The 20,696-nt window shown below is 39.6% G+C and overlaps 1 protein-coding gene across 1 annotated transcript in view; it reads right to left on the reverse strand.

Annotated features, from left to right (window-relative positions):
• Nucleotides 1–20,696, reverse strand: part of SCUBE1 (signal peptide, CUB domain and EGF like domain containing 1) — a 218,052-nt gene that overhangs the window by 73,244 nt on the left and 124,112 nt on the right. The window contains exon 8 of the mRNA XM_037390251.1: nt 3,849–3,965. Within this exon, the coding sequence (XP_037246148.1) occupies nt 3,849–3,965 (117 nt within the window). The remainder of the gene's footprint in view (nt 1–3,848; nt 3,966–20,696) is intronic.

Below are 20,696 nucleotides of genomic sequence, written 5' to 3' on the forward strand. Positions count from 1 at the left end.
CCCAGCTAAGGAAAGGCCGGAGTTTCAGATTAACTTTTAAAGAACAGCAAAAGATTAATGAATTTTTATCCCAGTCACCATTAACACATCTGAAGGTGCCTCTAACTAGACCACATACAGCACTTTTTTTCTTATTTCACTATGAGATCAGGTAAGTAATATATGTAAGGGAGAAAGTCAGAGACAGAAAAGATTTTTTTCAGCTTTCAGAAACCAAAACAACTTTCCACTACAGTAGTCTTCCTACTGGCTACACAGCTAACTGTACATATTCCATGTGAAAACCTTCTGCACAACACTTTTTTTCCTGTTTTATTAACATTTTATGTAAACTGGACTGCACTTTGCATTAACAAAAAGAGCTTGATTCTTTGAGGTACAATGAATGCTCATTTCCCACTGAGCCTGTGAAAGAGGTCAACATGCAAAACTGCTCAAGGTTGGTCCCTTGTATTACTTGGAAATTGCTTTCCTGCACCCTCCATTCTCTGATACATTAGGAAAAGGCTGGGAGGAATACCAGAGTATCAGCTGTGACTCAGTTCTGCACTCTGTGATTTGAATCCATTCCAGATTTTATGATAGAACTATAGCATATGAAATACGATATTGCAAACAAAGTGTAGAACAATCAGTTACATTTAAAAGGGTTTATTTGCCATCTTTTGGCAAATAAAGCATGTGTGCATATACTCTTTCTTAAAAAACTGCCCTTCCTTTTGTATATATACTTGCATTTTTTCTATACTAAACAGTTAATGAAATTCCAATTACTAAACAAAAACCTGTGAACACTGTGGACGGTAAACTCTTTTTCTCATTATATGTCTATCCAATGCCTAAAACAGACTAGTTCTGGTTTTTGAACAGAATCATCTAGGATTTTTTGCCATTTAGAATAATAGTATTTTTATTTAATTAATTAATTTTAAAATAAAAATGTTCTTTAATTTACCTGATTCCCTTGTAAAAAGTAAGGAAGAAAAGTGGAAGAGATTTCCATAAAATATCAGTATGGTAAAAGCACACAACTGAGGAAGTCACCTCCAGTGAGCTAGAATTACAGATTAATAGATTACACGATGTCCACCTGAGTACTCAAAAGTTCAGATGTTTCTTTGAGTCATAGTTAATCCTCTTGAATCTAAGCAACTACATAATTTCAAATAGTAGCTGCACTATGTAAAATGTCTTAAGAGAGGAAGATGCCAAAATGGACTGAAGAATCCTAGACTTCCCAATAAAAACATTCTTTTTGGTCAACATTATTTGCTAAATTCAACCTAAACATATTAATCATTTTGCTCAACTCACAGTTGCATTTTTCAGTTAATATATTAATTATCCCTCCAATTTCTCTCAGATTTTCTTATATGTCCCATCTCTCTCCTTTAATAGATAATGGCATGTCTTTCTTCCATATTTAGAAATAAAACCTCTCTTAAAATGACGCTTCCATGAAAAACCTCACTTGAAAACGTTGTGATGCTTGATGGACTTGAAAGCTCTGCCCAAGAAAGACAGGCTGTGACAGCTGCATGATCCCTGAAGATGCTTTAAAGGGCATCTGACAGATAATCCATTGCTTTTACCACACAGAGGTAATGTTACAGCTAGAGGGAAAAACAAACTGCATATAGGAGAATCTGCAGGCCAGTCAAATCAAGGAGAATGAGGAGGAAAAAAATCAAAGGAGAGAACCTGAGCTGATCAGTCTTTTCCTTTTTTTCCTATAGAACTCAGAGTAAGGAAGGTGCAACACTGAGTTTTCCACACCCCAGCCTTTTCCAGGCTTTACCTGTAAGAAAGAGGAGCCGAGAAGGCATCAATGTCACTCCAACAAAATGCTCACTTTTGCACTCAGCAAATGTCGATCTTAGAGAGCATTCTTGACTAAGGGCTGCCTGTGAAAGCTACAGAAGAAGCTTCACTTGTCAGTTTAAGTGCAGGATCCTTTGTGCACAGATTTAAATGGGAAGTTACTTCAGCTTCAGGGAAGCAGTAAATCTAGCCCAGAAATCTCACAGTGCAATACATTAGATAAATATTATTAATTACCATTACATTAAATGTAAAACATGTATTTTACCATTTTATGATGAAGAGTATTTCCTAAAATGTCAATAAAGGTTAAAAAGAAATGACCTGGTTGGTTTGTTAAGCCATGTGGATTAGTTTCCAGTTGCTGCTTACTTTAAGAAAGTAAGAAAGAATCTGCAGCATCATAAAAATCAGATTCTGTTTCTTATATTTTCTTCTCATAAAAAAGGGGGAAAGACGAAATGTGAAAGAGCTTAGAGCTAGAGTATTTGGTTTGAGGATCAGTTGAATATTTCATTTTGTCTGTAGCACTAATTATAGACTTGAGTATTATACAAATACTGTTTCATATTAGTTCTATGGCCAAATTTCTAAATTTAGACCGAATCTTTTTTTCGTGATGCAGTTTTAATAATAAACATTATGATCAAGTCTAGGTGTATGTTACAGTATTAAAATGCCTCTTTTTTAAGCACTCGGTGGAATCACTGTTACTGCTCTGCTATGGCTTAACTAGTCTGCCTGTAGAAATGAAGATTTATTTTTGTGTGGCTTGAACTAAAACGACTGATTTTTGATGTGTGCTCACCCTTAACTATTAACATTGTGTGCAATGGCAGTTTAAATGTTTTATTTTCAAATAAACAGGCAAATGGACTGTTATTTCTATAAATACTAACAGGATCATGCCCAAGCACTGGGATTTTTCAGCCTGGAGCAAGAGGAAACCACACATTTTCTGTTTATTTTTGTGGGTTTTACTATTTTAAGTAACATCAAGCCCTGGACTGAAGATATTCTGACATTTCTGGTTACTTTGAAGAAAAGAAGTCCCAATCGTTTCTTAGCAAGTTAGGTCAACTTATGCTCAGTCACTGAGTAGTAAGAAGTATTCTCTGTGACAACAATATATGCAATGGCCTCCTGGATGTTCATCACCATGTCTCTTGCAATGGAGCTCAAGAGAAATACATAGGAAGATGGGAAAATGGTTGATGGAAGGCCTGGTCCTACTAACTTGATTCCACATCTACTGATGCGCATAGTGCCGTTAAGTGTGATTCTGCCGGGATATTTGAGAACTGTCCCCGTCTCCTTAATGGAGAACAGATGTTGACAGTGATATCAGCTGCTCATTTCTGTTCTTTCTTCCCCTGACCTAAGTTTTAACACATTCATGAGGGAAAAATTGCCAAGGTTCTTGTGCTGCCTCTGCAACAGTAAAATCTGAGCGTCAGCTGTACGGTTTAGACCTGTGCACTAGTAGACATTGTTTTGGTTTTCCTTTGTAGCTGGCTACTTAATGTTTTGAAGGGTCAGAAATGGACAATTGTCTGGGTTGTTTTGAGCAATACCTCTGCATCCTTTGCTTGGCTTCACTTAGTAATAACCAGTTGATTATCTGCAGGTAACGAAGTGCCTGCTGAGAATTTTAACTTGCTTTTTGAATGGACAAATTCAGACACTATTAGATGACTGAAGTTTTACAAGGGTATCAGACTGTCCTGTGAAACTGAAGGCTTTCTGGGCCCAGAGTTGTTCCTCTAAACCTCTGGTCAGTTTGAAACAGTTTGACCTCTGTATCTCATTTCTTTGCAGTAATAAAACCCTCTAATAAATAGAGAGAAAAATGATTGAAGTAAGTAAATACAGAAAAATTAAGGAAGGAGAAGGCTAATGAACTCAACTGCAATCGGTAGGCCAGTATTACCTTAACTCAAAAGTATTGATTAAATAACTGAATATTTACATCTTGTACTGGAACCGCTGAAGGCAAATGATGCATTGCAAAGCAAACAGAAGCTGACCTTTGCACGTTTTCCCATCAGGCTGCAGGGTAAATCCAACGGGGCAACTGCATCGTACCCCTGTCGCGGTATCCTTGCAAGTCCGATCACAGCCTCCATTATTGACAGCACATGTTTCTGCAGAACGAAGGAGAAAAAGAGAGAGAGAGGGAGAAAGGAAGTGTAATGAAATGTTCTGGGGGAGGGGGGAGGCTCTTCGGGGCAATATTACAACATTATGAAAGCAATCTAAGTTTAAGCAAGCCAACTGAAGCAAGCTGTCAAGGTCATCAGGGCCCATGTACTGGTTTTGACTGGTAAATCATTTCCACAAGTCAGGACTTCTTTCTCCCCCCAAACTGGTGTTTTTATTTATTATATTTAGTTAGTGCTTTTGAACTGTTTTAGACAATAGGATGGGTTATTACATATGAAACAAGTTTAAAAAGAAAAAAAAGTGATTGCCTTTAAAAGCAGAACCAAACATTCAGTCTGTTTTGTATCAGTCAATGTCTAGCTGAGGCTTTTTAAGGCTCATGTTTTAAAATGATCTTGTAGGCATAATGAACTTTAAAAAGCAGTAGAAAGCAAAGCAGAGTGCTAGACTTGGAACTGAGAATTTAAAATCCTTAGTTAAGAAAGAGTTAATGGAAAATGAACTACATATATCACTTTGACAAGAATCTACATGCCCAATCTGTTCTTACTGAACTACAAGCAAAAGGCATCTGGGTTTTGTCCACTTAAAGCTTTTTGCAAATTGAAAGGAGTTTGGAGTGGGTGGGAGGGCATAATTGAGGTCACTGAACCCATTCCAAGCTGTGTCATTGAAATTTCCCAGTGCTTGTAGTATGTAGAAGGGTGGCTGGGCAAACACAGGCAAGAGAAAGCTGCAATACTTCTCAGCTTTTACAACAGTGGGCAATGACTATCAGGTACCACTACATTAAAAAAAAATAATCTTCAACTTCATTACAGAAAAAGCAAAAACCATTCTCTTGTTGCCATTATTTTCTGTTACTCATGTGCACACACACCCCCCCACACACACATACATACACACACACACCCACACACACATCCATAAAATAGATAAAAGGCAAGTGAAATGATTAACTTTGCTTTGATCCAGAGAATAGAGTGGATGTAAGGATGCCAATTTAGCATGTCAGTTTGAACTGTGCATTTATCTGAAAAGTATTTACTTCAGAGAGCAAGTTCTTTTAATTGTATCTTTTTCAGTTTCTCTGGCTTTGATTAAATTAAAATACTCCCCTACCCCCCAAGACTGCCATTATTCTACTCAGCTCACCTCATTCTGGCTTTCCCTAAAGAGGCTTTGTCATTACTTACTCAGATTTACAGACTCCTATTGCTGAATATTCACAGCCTGTGTCACAATTGTACCCTGTGGACAGGGTCTGACAATAAGCCATAGGACATGCTAATCGGGAATTGCCTTAGAACAGAACATTGATCAAAAATTATTTACACAGAACAGAAAAGGCTTTATCTTTCAATTGACTAGTACTAAAAGATTTTTATTTTAAAGTAGCCTCCGCTAATGCCCTCAAGGTGAACTCAGACTGGCCCTTTGGAGGGACTTCACTGCTTCAAAATAAGAGAAAATGGTGTAACTGGTTTTTTTTTTCATTTGCACTGGCACAGACCTTCACATCAGTTGTGGAATAAGCTGCTGGCGCTTATGAACAAACTGAAAGGAAGGGTTGGGGCACACATGCATTAACAACATGGGACAGAACTCTGCTCTCCATATACATTCACACATGCTCTACTAGATCGGTTTTAAATTTTTTATGCCATGTGTGCTATGTAATAACATCATATAGAAAAAGCAATTGGTATACAGATGGATTCGCACATAACTGCCAGCAAGCACAGCTAACAAATGGATCGACACATCTTCTGGAGCAGCTTTCTGAAAATGGAACTGAGTCTGCAACTCCTTATTTTCAGGTGGAGTTCTTGCTCACCTTAGATGTGACTTGCAAGATCTGAACATGATTGCTCCTGTAATATAGTTCTGATTTTCATCTGCTCCCCTGGGAAGGGCTATTTTATAGACTTAAGAGGCTGAAACTGCTACTTGAAGAATTTTTCGGTGAATGACAATGTTGGCATTTCCATTTGTATGTGAATGTGTGTCCATCCTCCAAGGCAAACATATCAAACAATTTTATGTTTCAGAGAAGGGGAAATTTTTTGGATCATTTAAAACTTTTTTACTTGGGTGCAGTTTAATGGTAGGATGATTTGCCAGGAGTAAAGAGTTAAGGTTAAAAAACAGGAAAAAAGGCTGAAGATGTGCGTTTGGCATGGCACTGCAAAGAGCCGTAAAACTTACTTTAGCAGATTAACTTTGGTGTATGAAGAGTCCTTTATTGCAGTTCATCAACACGAAATGAACATAAGCAGTAATATTTCTGCTTTCTGGATGACATCCAGTGAAAATGAATAGACACAACAATTTTTTTTTCCCATGGCATGGATGACTGGATCTATAGGGTAAGGGTCATTCAGTGAACAAGAGTTATTTCTATGTATAAATAGAGGGAATCAAGCCAGCTTTTCTTATTTTCACAGAGATTTAGCAAAACAAACCAAAAAGGATAAATAACCTTCAACTTTCCTGGTGACTCTGACTTTAATACATGATGAACTCTAACAGAATGAAGATCCAAGCGAGCAAGAGGACATCTGACAGTACTTCTAACATTTTTGGTAAATAGAAAGATGTATTGATGAAATTCCTTAAACTCAAGGTTGTGAGAAACATTGGTAAAAGGCAGCAAATGTGAATAGCATGATGTGGGAAAGAGGTATTATGAGCTATAGAATAACTGAGGCCTATATACAGCATAAACTGAAGTGTGTTACCAACTGTGTTTCTGTTAGAGATGACTTCAACTCACCCCTACCAAACTTTAGTATATATTTGAAATGCAAATACAAGTTTTATGTCTCAAATGAAGAGCAGAAGCAAATTACTTATTTCCAAGCTATCACACTGGAGAAGCTATACTTATATGGAAGGGAATGAACGGATGTTCAAAATTTGGATCAGATCTTCATGGTGATATTGAACCTACAGACCATTTTCCACTGTTTTTTTTCTCTGTGAAAGGCAACCTCAGCATATTTATTACTATCCAACCCCACCCCACCCTGAATTTTTGGAACATTTCTTATGGTATTTGTTCTGATGGGAGGAACAGAATAAGAACTGGAAGACACAAATAAAGCAGTGTCATGTAACTGACAATAAGATTCCTTCTGAATCACAATAAAGCTCATAATTTGAAACTATTAAGACTTTACTGTGAATTTAAAGTGATGTTTGCAGCCCTACTTACATCCTTATTGAACTCCCACCAGAAAACTCACGACAGGAACTGGGATCTAAAGAAAAGGACATCTATCTACTTAAGGCAGTCTGGGACAGCTTACATTCTGTTTTTCCAATGTAAGCTCCTAATTTTGGAACAATCTCTCATGTATCTGCTCCCTGGGCCTATAGAAAGGAAGTAACCAAAATCATTACCAACATGCTATACCTGCGGTTTACTCAATTAGGATATTCACTGTTTTAACAATACTCCATTGCACTATGGGTACACTATCCATTGCACTGCTTCTGGATATTAAAATACCTTATTAAAAAGCACAAGCTCGAGCTGGCGGTCTTTCAGCACTCTGTCAGGAACGTTGTCTGAGTTACCAGGTGAAGCTACATGGGTGTTTGGTGCTTTAATATGTCACTTCAGTGTCTGCAAGGGTTTAGCAGGGAAAGATCAGTTCTCCAGGTTCTAGTTCTGAAGTTTTTGAACCAAAGCAGAATTTCTACCAGGTGGCAATAGGGCCTGGTCACTTTCTTAAAAAGAAGACTGATATCAGAAAGGATTTATTTGGCTTTGAATGCTGTTAAATGCCTGAAACTGAAGATATGTGTCATGGTTTGGGAACATCTCTGAAAACCTAAATTTTAGCCTCTTTTATGAAACAGGTGAATAGTACCATTCCAAATGTAAGCCTCTATTCAAATATGTTTATTTGGAAGTGTCCAATTATTTCATAAAGCCATTGAAAAACGGCCTTAAAGACAGGTGTCTCCAAAACCTGCCTCCAAATTTTATGCCTTCCTTTTATCTCTACGATCAAAAGAATGTGATGTGATTTTAAGCATATTGCTCAAAATCAGGCAAATCCTGGAGTCTTTACAATTCACTTTAGCAGCCTGGGTCAGTTTTAACTAAGACACAAAACTGGGTTTTAAGAACTGAAATATGGTGGAAAGCAGAACAAACTTATATAGGTCTATGGGACTAGAAGGTATACATCTGAATTTTACATTTTACAGTAATATATATCTTAGTGAGGTCACTCTCTATAATCTTTGATGAGTCATGAGGACAGGGTAGGGTTCCTGATGACTGGGCAAGGTAAACATCAAGAAAGGCAAGAGGGGGCATCTGGGGAACTACTGGCCAGACCAGCCTCACATCACACCCCCATAAGTTTATGGAGCAAGTCATCCTAGGAGCCATTTGCAAGCACATGAAAGACAAGAAGGTGATTTGGAATGGCCAGCATCGACTTATTGTGGACAAATTGTGTCTGACTAACCCAACTGCCTTCTACAGTTACATGGCTTACACTGTGGATAAGGAGAGAGCTGTGGATGTTTTGCAAGTGTTTTGCAAGTGTTTTGACATGGTCTTCCACAGTATCCTTATGGCCACAGTGGAGAGAGAGCGAATGGATAGACAGGCAATGGAAAATTGCCTGGAGAGCTGGACACAAAGGATTGAATCAGTGGTACGAAGTCCAACTGGCAGTCTGTCGCTCGAGCTACCCCTCAGCTTCTGTTAGTGGTACTAGGGTCAATACTGCCTAATGTCTCTACGAACAACCTGGACTAAGGGATGGATGACACTTTCTGCAAATTTGTGGATGATACCGAACTGGGGGAGCAGTCAATACACCAGAAAGCCAGGATGCTATTCAGAGGGGCCTTAAGAGGTTGGAAAAAATGGTCTGAGGAGAACATTATGAGCTTCAACGAAGGCAAACCCATCTTGCATATGGGAGGGAATAATCCCATACAAGAAAACAGGCTTAGAACTGACTGGCTAGAAAGCAGTTTTGGAGAAGAAAACCTGGGGTCCCTGGTGGACAAGTTGAATGGAATTCAGCAGTGTTTCCTTAAGGCAAAGGTGGCCAACAACATCCTGACTTCTATTAGTAAGAGTATAAGCAGAAGATCAAGAGAAGTGACCCTATCCCTCTATTTACTTGATGCTTGAAGTAAGACCACCTGGAGCGTTGTGTCCAGTTCTGGGCACGCCAGTGCAAGAAAGACATGGACACACTACAGCAAATTCAGCGAAGGCCTAGAAAGATCACATTTAGAGGGCTGGTGTGCATGACAAGGCTCGGAAGCTGAGGGCTGTTCGGCCTTAACAAGAGAGTGCTCAGAGATCTTATTTCTGTCTACAGCTAACTGATGGGATAGCATAAAGAAGATGGAACAACATATTTCTTGGAGGTGCACAGTGGAAAGATAAGAGGCACCAAACAGGAGTTAGAATATAGGAAATTCCAGGTTGATGCAAGGTAAAAATTTTTCATCATGAGAGTGGTCAAACACACGAACGTGCTCCCACGGAGGCTGTGAAATCTACATCCTTGGAGATGTTGAAAACTCAGCTGGACATGGCCCTGAGCAACCTGGTATAGTTGCCCTTTCTTTGAGCAGGAGGTTAGATTAGATGACCTCCAGAGGTCCCTCCCAACTTACATGAGTTCTATGAAAGTGATTCACATATCCTACAGAGATTAAAAAAATCCGAGTTTCACTTTAACTGTATTTCTGATAAAGAATACTGGAGGGGAAGAGGGAGAAGGGAAGCAGGGAAGTACCATGAACGCAGCAAGCAGCACATCAAATTCAAGGGCACAGTTCATATCTACTCAGTATTCTACTCAAGCTCAAGACCCCTTTGGAATCTGATGCATTCATATTGCTGATACATATCCAACACATTTAGTATTGCCAATGATACTAAATTAGGAGGAGCTGTGGACTCCCTCGAGGGTAGAGAGGCCTTACAGAGAGATCTGGATAGACTAGAGAGCTGGGCAATCACCAACTGTATGAAATTTAACAAAAGCACATACTGGATTCTGCACCTGGCATAGGGAAATTCTGATCACACATACAAACCGGAGGACAAGAGGATTGAAAGCAGCCCTGTGGAAAGAGATCTGGGGGTCTGGGTTGTTGGCAAGTTGAATATGAGTGAACAGTGTGCCCTGGCAGCCAAAAGGGCCAGTTGTGTCCTGAGGTGCATCAAGCACAGCATAGCTAGTCAGTCGAGGGGGGTGACTGTCCCATCCTACACTGCACTGGTGCAGCATCATCTCGAGTACCATGTGCAGTTTTACGCACTTCAATATAAGAAGGACATCAGACTACGAGAGTGTGTCCAGAGGAGGGCGACCAAGATGGTGAAAGGCCTTGAGGGCAAGATGTACAAGGAGTGGCTGAGCTCACTTGGCTTGTTCAGCTTGGAGAAGAGAAGGCCGAGGGGAGACCTCATTGCAGTCTACACCTTCCTCAAGGGGGGCAGGGGAGGGGTAGGTGCTGATCTCCTCTCTCTGGTGATCAGAATGGGACACGAGCAAATGGAATGAGGCTGCATCAGGGAAAGTTAAGGTGGGACATTAGGAAAAGGTTCTTCATTAGAGGGTGGTCAGTCACTGGAACAGGCTCCCCAGGGAAATGGTCATGGTACCAAGACTGTCAGAGTTCAAGGAGCATCTGGAAGACACTCTTAGTCATATGGATTAGTGTTAGTCCTGCGAGAGGCAGCGAGTTGGACTCTAAGATCTTTACAGGTCCCTTCCAACCTGAGATATTCTATGGTTCTATGATATTTCCAATAGGAAATGCTCATGTTTGGAGGTTGGAGCATGGAAGAAGAGACCTAAATTTCTTCCCTAGCTTCCCATAAGCTTCTGTGTCACCCTTGGCAAATTATTTGTGCTGGAGCTCACAAGAAATTTTGTGACATACAGGTCTCCTCATTTAAAATAGATGCAGTATTTCCTATACTCATAAGATCTTGTGAAATTCATTAGCACATATGCTCTATATATGTAAAATAGCATTATTTTTATTACTACCAATAGTACAGCAATTACTGCCAATAGTACTAAAATTAAAAGCAAGCCTTGACACTCCCCACTTTTAATTTACTTTTTGCCCTGATAATATTTATTCTTCTGTAAATGTAACTTTTTACAGCAATAAGAGAATTTAATCTTTTATATCCATTCTTAAACTCATTTAGATTAGCATGATATGCAACAGGATTAATATGAAAAAAGCATATAACAGACAGGTTGGTGTCTCTGTTTTGACTTAAGCAAGGTCAGGCTCTAGTTATGCTCTCCTTAAGAAATTATTCCCATAAACTCTGGAATGTGTGCATAAACCTGCACCTATATGAAGAACTCTGCATTCCCATTCTCAGTCAACCTGCTAAAACATTTGATATACTGTTCCAAGTGATAAAAACTTGCTTAAGATTACATAAATTTTCAAATTATTCTCTTAAAAGAGAAAAAGATTAAAAAACCCCAAAGATGCTGTACATGGGTACAAGGAATGAAATAGACAAGTAACAGAGGGATCAATTATGTTTTTTAAGAACACCCAAACCAAAATAAGCTTCTTCGGGTGGCAGACAAGAAACTGATTTCAGAAGGAGGCAAGCACCCTCTCTGCACTGTGAAGGTGTAACCCTGCTCATCACATAAAGAAAGCTGAGCCAGGTGGCATTCGCAAAGAGCCCTCAGGAAAAGACACTGAATATAAGTTGGGCTTGCACTACTACCATCTGAAAGTATAAATGTCACGTTGCAGTCACTGTGCCATTCTGCAGGCCGCTGAGGTACCAGTCAATCTAGTGTATTTCTACTGCGTTGACTCGTGCTGCCGTGTCCTGAGCAAGATGCAAGACAGATGAGTGCTACGTGGCCAAGGAGGATGATCGTAATTACATGTTATGCCCAGAATGTACAAAAAGTATAGAAATACTGCACTGGTGATCAGTGCCACCTCCTTTTGTCTAATCAATACACAGCTCTACCATGAAAAGCCTCTGAGTCACAAGGCATGAAAGCAAAAGCAAGCCATGTAGCATCAAGGTGTTTTCTCTGGAGACATGGAGAAGGGGTTCTCTGACTTCTTCTGTAAGCCAGCACAGCAGTCTGCAGTCAACAGGATCCAGAAAGCCCTATTTGTTTTCCAACTCTTGATCATAACGCAATGACTGGGAAGAGCAGAGAACAACTGTAAATGAAAGAGCTGCTTTCAATAATGTGTGTATAAACACACAAAGAAGCCTTAACAGAAGACCAGAAGTGGCCACCTGTAGTGAAAACAAAGGAAACCATACACAGCCTCAAGTGAAAATGGAGATGGAAGCCGCTTCAGTCATCACCACATTCAAGGCAGCCTTGGAGCAGCTGCTGTCTTGACCACCTGTCTCTTCAGAAAAGCATGAGAGGGATAGTTAACAGTACCTTCTTCCATAGAAGTTGTTCTTGGAAGATATGAAATTTTAAAATTCTGTATCAGTAATGATTGCCATCTCCTCTGAATAAGAAAGGAATGTTAAACTGACCTCCTCTCTTAAGGCCTAGTGCAGAGGAAGAGGATTTTTTGCAGCAACAGGTAAGCAAGAGAAGATTAGGTTTGGTCACATCTGCAGGTTTATGACGTCAAACTCCAAAGACAGTGAAATTCATACACTGCAAAATGCGTTGTGTGTGTCCTCTTTTGTCACTAATTAACACTAAGTAGTAATCAGTAACTGTTTTAAAGGTAATTGCTGTTGGAAACGTGGAGAGGAGGTTTGTGCTGATTCTCAAATTTAAAAGGCCATCGAGATGCTTAATGCTGTACAAAGACAAATCTGCACAATGTTTGACTTCAGGACAAAAGGGAGAAGAAGAGAGAGAGCCCCCCCAAGAAAATAATGTTCTCTAAGTTTGCCAAATTTCCGTAAACCATTTAGGCTGCCATGGTAAGCAGTAAGTACAGGTAAAAGGAAGACATAAAAGGGGAAAAATGCTTATTTTCCTTACCTAGTTACTATGATTGGCCAAATGATAACACTGACCATAGGGCAAGTAAAAGCAAATTAACAATTCAACAGCCTTTCATTTGGAATTCATTTGCAGTACCCTAAAGCTCACCAAGGTCAGCAGAAAGAAGGTGGTTGGTCTTTGTTCCCAAAATCTGTACCACATTAGACAAGCTTACTTTTATGCCGAAGAACAATTCATGATGGAGCTATTTGCAGCTGTGAATTTAAAGTAGCAATCAGGTCCTATCAAGTAGGTCATAGCCCAAGCTAAATTATGAGTAATAATACTCAAGAGTGTAACCATATCTGCTTCTACACTTGGTCTGAATTTTGCACAATATCTGAACACAGAGTCTTACGCTCAGAACAACCGTCTTAAATTCAGGGCTCAGAAACATGACTAGGCCAATCTTGATGTAGCTGAAAGCTAAAGGCTGCAAGCAGAATGGCACCTTTAGAGCACTCACTGTTTTAGCCAGTGCAACTATGAGGTATATGGATTACCTTAGATTACTTTTTCCTAATGAGATGCCTGTGAAATAATATTGCCTGGCAACTGGAGTGGCAAAAAGGGTTAAACTACTAGCAATCTCTGTTCCTCGGCAGGCGTGCTGTAACTAGAGCTGTTGTAAACTGCTACTGTGTCTGAACTGAGAAATAACCTGTTTACCTATCCTAAATACATAAAAATGAGTTGATCTGCCTGTCTTTAATTCACAGTGAAACACACACTGAGTCTTCAGGCTATGTACAAGACGGGAAAACTTAGACATTTGAACAAGTGAGGAAAGATTAAGGATATCTGTGAAAGGAAGCCAAATATCTAGCCATCTGTAAGTATGAATACTGAAAAGCCAAAAAATGCCCTGTTAATGTTCATCACCTTGATAGCAGTCACAAGAGCTGCCACTTTCTCATTTGCTTTATGTTCTACACCAATTCCCAACAGATTTTACAGTCCATCTCAGCAGAAATGAAATTGCAGAACCAGTTGTAAAGAGCGCACACAGGATATCAGTGAGTACTACTTAGATTTAAAGTGGATTTATCTTTTTAAGTAAGATTTCAAAGGAAACTGTTAGGAACTGGGTGATTCTTTTAAGAGGGAAAAAAGTGCATACTTGTATTTGTACACGTCTCTTAACATTTGTGTTATATAGAAGAATTTTACAGAAATAATTGTAACCAACAGTGGCATCACTGCTGTATGCAGGTGAACTGCATGACTATGCCTAACAAAAAAGACTAATTAACTGGATAAAAACCACTCTAAATCCCACTCAAATTCTGACCAAAAATACACAAATTCTTAAAGGCTGAAACTTGGAAGAGATTAAAACTTAACTCAGGAAAGGCAATTTTTTTAAAAATAATCTGTTTAAACAGATGAACTTTCCTTTAAGTGAGAGGGAATATGCAGTATAGGTAAGAAAGCAGCAAGATAGAGAACACATGATAAGACTGCTGCTGCCATCCATAAAAAAGTTTTACTGCAAGTGGCAGTACATGCAGTATATGGTGTGAGATCAGACTACAAGGAGGGACTCAAAGGAGGGACAAGCACAAGGAGAAACTAAACACACAACTGAAATATTTGAATTTTCAGTTAAGTGAGAACTATGTTATTCTCATGCAAATTATGCTCTGTGATGCTGAAAGGATAAAGAAAGAGCATTCAGAAGAGTATAATGAAAGAAACAAATGGCTGTGAACAGATGAAGGAGAAGCTGAAAGAGCTTCATATTCAGGGAATGAAAAAGGTGAGACAGAAAGGGTGACTTCCAGGATGTGGAATTCTTCACTTCGTTATGCTTGTCTCCTCATTTCTTGCAATTTCATGATTGGTAGAATTTTATTTTGCATAAAAATAGGATGAGAATTCTGCGCTGCCACATACGGAATGTGAATAGGTGAATCTTGCACTGAATCATGAATCCCACAGTTTGATTCCTCTTCAGGGAACACTACATATTTAGGGAATGTCACTTGATAGATTGGATCAGGTGTTGTGTAAGCACCGGATGAGTCCAGTCCGGTTCCTTAAAAAAAGCGCTATTAGTTGTGATTGTGGTGCTTCTTCTAAACAGAGAAGCTGCATTTAAGAAAAACTGAAATACTCTGAACATTGCTAAGGAGCATTATCTCCTGACCTTGGACAAATCCTTTCATTTAAAATGGAAAAGCAAAACAATGGAAGGTATTGGTAGGAATTCAGGATAAGGTCAGAGTCTTTATCATCAGCAAAAAAATGAAGAAAAGGGATTTTTACAGGAAATAGCACGCCATTCACAAACTCAATGAATACAAGTGATGATAACACAAGATGAAAAGATCTGTCCTTGGGAGAGAGAGAATGCGTGAATGACCTCAGGGATTCCCTCCCACTGTTTTTTATGAATTCATATAGCAAAGTAGAACTGACAGAGTTAAAGTGAGGTCTTGGTTTCACAGTTAGTAATTGAGTTAGGGATCCTCCTAGAAATACGCCTGTTAATAATATGTTTGAAATGCTTTATTGATTAAAGCACAAAAAGATTGTGATGCATACAGAGCAGCACACTTGGCTTTCTGACAGTGAGCGTTTCTAAGTCATATAAAAGCCATTCAGAGAAATAAGGACATATTTTAAGTAATCTGAAAGAGTCCTAGGAGGCAGTACAACAAAGCTAGGAACTGAAGTACATACTGAAAAGGTGCTCTTGGCTTGAAGTGACCCTTGGTGGGCTGTAACTATGACAGAAGTTAATTGCTTTGGAAGAACACTTAAAACAAACACTAGCTTGTCCATCTTCCTGCTGTTTGAGCAGAAAACCAGGAGTAGGATCACCTAGAAACTCTCATTTCATTTTGAAAGAGAACCAGAATTAAAGTCTGCAGAATCCACTTCTAATTCACAATGGAATAAAAACTGTATTTTTTTTCAAAGGCTTTGGGGAATTTTTTAATGGAAGACCAAAGTTCGTAACACTCTTTATTCCAGTGGCTTGGTAGTTAAGAGCATTACATGCCATGTTAGAAACCTAGGTCCCATTTCTTATTTTTTTGTATTTATTGAAACTAAGAAATCTCAAGTCCTTATCAGGCTATCAGTTATCAATACTGGTCCCAGGGGCAAAGCGCCTTCATGAGGCAATGATGAGTTAGTCTGACTTTACAGCCCAGCATTTCCCTTGCACGTAGGTGGCAAATCACCATGGAAAGGTCTTCAGCATAATTTCCTCACTTTTCAAATGAACGATCTAACCAGACTACTTGGTACATTCTGCCTCCCTATTTCTGAAGACCATTCCAGGCAAAAGCATTGTGAAAACCAGAGTCTTCCCACAAAACTTTCTTTCAAGAAAAAAGAAAGGCTTTTGCCAGAAAACTCTCATCAGATTAAAGGACTTTTTAGGTAAAGAATGCATGGCTTCAGTAAGTTCTACAGTTCTACAGCTCCTTCCTGAGCTGCAAAGGAGGTAAATATGGGTCCACCACAGAGTCCAGAAATCCAGAAAATGGTAGATCTCCATATGAACTACACCATCATTTTTTGTTTTATACAGTAATTCAAGACAGAGGTTTGACTTTGAAGAAGTTGTTCACAGTGAACCACCAGAGGAGAGAACTTTGGATAACTGAAAGAATGAACAAGCAAGGTTTCCATATTGATATGATGTTATTTTACACATGGCAGGAGGAAATCACTTTAATTATGAGACTCTAGTAATTCTAGTTACCTTACAGAGTCTATTTTCCTGTAATCATGAAAGAGCTATATGTCTCTGTTTAGAAGAAAAAGGTGATTCAAAAAGATTAAGTCCTGAAATTCCTAACAAACAAAACACCAGACTGGAGGCAACAGCCTGAGTCAGGTAGGCACAATAGACTAGAAAGTCCACAAGAACAGTTACTTTATGATTCCAAAAAACACAAGCCATAACACCTCCTTGCTGTGCTACCAAGATTATGATCTTCAGTAGAAAAGACTATAACCCTCAAAATTCCAATGTGTCATAGGAAGAAGCGGAAGTAAAAAGATGACTGCATACTAGAGAAACTAGGTCTTTATCTGTTATTCACAGGCATGTTCATACTGGGCATAGACCACTGCAAGTTAAGACCTGAGATATTTTAACCTATAAGACCACACAGTCCCATACCATCAGTTCTTCTCAGCTCTGGAATCTCAAGAATTTCCAGGTGGACTAAGAGAAAGAAGGGGAGAAGGGTGGCTGACCACATGAGTGTGCATATGGACAACACATCTCAAGGAAGTGACCTTGCTTTCTCCTCGCATGATTTGAAGTTCACACCCCGGGTATGAGTTCCTCTGTGGTCTCTATTTCATGCCAACTGCCTGAAGGAGGATCTTGATTCATCAGAAACGGAATATACCGGACTGCTCCGCTAATGCCTGGAAGCCTGTGAGGTGCAACCACAGAAGTAAGGATGGTGCCTCAGACGGCCTTTTTGCCTTGAACTCCTGGGGAGGATGTTCAGCTCACATCTGCCGGTTCTACCTCTGCTCATGAACAATCAGGTCTGACAATCTGTTACCTGCAGTGATAATCTGGGGTGGAAATGGCCATAACTATGTACCTTCCTGCCACTGAGGCAATCAGGTGAGGGGTGATCCTAAAGGATCTGCTCCCAGACAAATAAAAGTCAAAGCATGCCTGATGTCCAAGGTGAATAGTGTAGTCTATTAGATAATTGTGGTTTAGGAAAAATACCACCTGGCTGACTACTAAGCTCAGATGAGTCAAGATGTATAAAGTTGGGTACTGCTTTAGGTTCAAAAGGGTAAACCTAATCTAAGAAGGATCAGCACTAAAGCTGTAAATCTCTCTTTTTGATGTAACAGATGCTAAAATGTTTGCCTTTTGCCACAAATGCAGTAAGTGATGACCATAAGCTCAATTTGGTTTGGTTTTTTGTTGTTGGTTTTTCTTTTTTTTTTAATATGATGTGAGCAGCTCATTAAAATCCATTGTAGGTACTGTGCTAAAAATCACCTGAAATGAAAACAGCTTCGGTCAGAACAGGATACACAGTTACCTCGGCTGATGTTCCTTCAGCAGGCGCAAGACTGGACGAAAGCTGACCAGCCCACAGAGGAAAGGAGTACTTGGCATGTCATGGAAGCAGCCAAAGCAGGACCTGTACTACTAGTCTGAACTGGCTCTGGCCATCTGCTGCAATGTTTGAGATCCTTGCAGTTGAACTGCTAGTGGAAGTACACTTTCCAAAGCAAGCCTATGTTAAGGCAAAAAACCAGAGATGATTCTGTCCCACATAACATGCAGTGATGTTCTCTGCCATAAGCTAATCCATGGCAGAAATGCCCAAATTGCCATGTCTACAGATCACATCTCTAGTGATTGCTGCAGAGGGAAGTTTTAGTGGACTGCACACTGGGCTCTCCAGGCAGGTAGCTGGGTGCTCGTTATAAGTGGCTGGATGGCTACTAAAAATGGAAGAGGAGACATAATTCTTGCCACAACAAGGGAAAACACAGAATTAGTGAAAATACTACCTTAACTGCTGGTGATGTGCCATGAATACAGACAGACCAAAGCCCTGCCTGTTAGCCACTCTTAAGAAAGCAGGGATAGAATGCAATATAGGCCCCCCCACAACATAGCCCAGCCGGGCAAAGCTGGTCCTTGTTGGTGTGATTTTCCAAATGACTTGAAGCACTTCCTACACTCCAGAAACAATCTAGGCAGAAGTCAACTTTAGCAGTAACAAAATCCAGGACAGTGCCAATGCACTTCACAGTTTGTAAAAGCACTTCCATTGACAGCAAAATAGTTTGTAGGGATCTTGGCAGCCAGCTTCAAAGGAAGGGAAGTACATTCCTGTATCTGAGGTGGGCTGCAAACAGCCTTAATGATGACCCAAGAAGTCAGTGTTCAATGGCAAAACATTAAACTGTTCTGACACACAATGTGTCGAACACATCTTGTGAAGGAGTGAGTTTCAGTGTAGAGTTTGGGTTTCTGAAGACAATTGTAGTGATGGTATTACTGCCATTTGCACCATTATCCTGGCCTTAAACATGCAAGGAAAATTACTGCGCTTCCTTAACTTCAAGATAGGCCCAGTGTCCTGTTGCTCTTTGCTATACTGAAAAGAACTTTGTAAAACTCTCATCTTCAGACAAGAAGGGACCAGCCTTGTATCTTCTAGGGCCAGAGGAAGAACATTTTATTGCCAAAATGAATTCTTACAATAGTGACCTCTGGAAAGAATGGAAAAGGTGGACTGAAGGTGGGGGCAAGAAACAGCCTTCACAGTTGCTCTGAAGTCACTTGGGTTCAAGCCCAAATGAACCTGATCCATTTGATGACTAAGGAGAACAGGGAGGAAAATGAAACATGGTGAGAAATGGATCAGGCTTACCTCTTCAAAAAGTGCTGATAAAAGGATAAGTTCTAAGAAATGCGCTGGATAGAACATCATGGTTGTATTGCTAAAGCACCTTAAGGACTCATGCAGTCTAGTAAGGCCTGTGATGATGACAATGTAGCAAGTCACTGCATTTTTAAAAACAGTATTAAAACTGTATCATAACATATTTTGGTCTAAGAGTTGACGTAAAGTGTAGCCAAAGAGTAAAGCATTACCTTTGACTGGAGACGAGAACTTCTTGAGTCAAGACCAGACAGTTCTGTAGTTCTGGTTCTTCAAAGAGGAAGTTTTCAGCTGCCTGTCACATCTTTGTAAGCAGTTGACTTATTTGTAATGAGGCAGCCCAATGGCATAACTGATGCTATAAAATCTGTTTTTGTGTCCACAGTATTAAGTTCTCTGCAAAAGAAAGCTTCAGGATATCAACAGACAATTGCTCTGTAAAAACCCTGTAGCCTTTTCAAGCAAAGGACAATACCCAAGAAGAGAGTAATACTAAGCCAGTGAGACTTGATAATGTACAATGTATATAATGATAAAGCACTAGACTACTGGATGACTCATCTTAACAGTTGTACACTGAGGGACTGCTGGACTTAGGAATTCTATCCAGAGCTGCAATAGCAAAAAGAGATTTGGAAACCGGATCCATGAATAAAAGTAACTTCCATTGCTGAAGATGTGACTCTGGACAAAACATCTGGACGATATGTGTATTAATAGGATTGAGTGGAAATCTGGAACTTCTAAAGTTGTGTGCCCACACTCTAATGGCTTTCATCCAGGTAGGCAGGGCATGATATACTGTGTTTCAAACTGATGCTGGATTTAGACCGAATAATATGTGAAATGCATTAGCATACTCCTCTAATCAGGTAGGGCAGTCTCATGCTATGAATCTATGACAGGAAAAACAGTCCTGGAAAATAGGGTCTTGAGGAAAGAAGGTAAGGGAAAGTAGAGGGGTCTCTGTGACTGCTCCTAGGAAATACATAGAAAAAATTGTGTTGTACCATCGAAAACAGAGATTTGAACATATTTTTAAGGGTGAAGGCAGCATTCAACACAGTGAGATAAACTATACCAGGTGTTTAAGAAGACCTGGACGTTGGTTGTGCCCTGCTGATTTATATTAAGTGCAGGGTGTTCTGCAACAAGGTAGATGTAAATGTACGTTACAGATAATGGTAAGGCGCTGGATTTAAATGCTTGGATGTGTGCCCTTCTGCAGGATGAATGTGAACTTTCCTTCTTAATCTACAGAATGTACATGCCTCAACATGCAGTTAATAGCACC

Source organism: Falco rusticolus, chromosome 5 (genome assembly GCF_015220075.1).
Source record: "Falco rusticolus isolate bFalRus1 chromosome 5, bFalRus1.pri, whole genome shotgun sequence".
Lineage (NCBI taxonomy): Eukaryota > Metazoa > Chordata > Aves > Falconiformes > Falconidae > Falco > Falco rusticolus.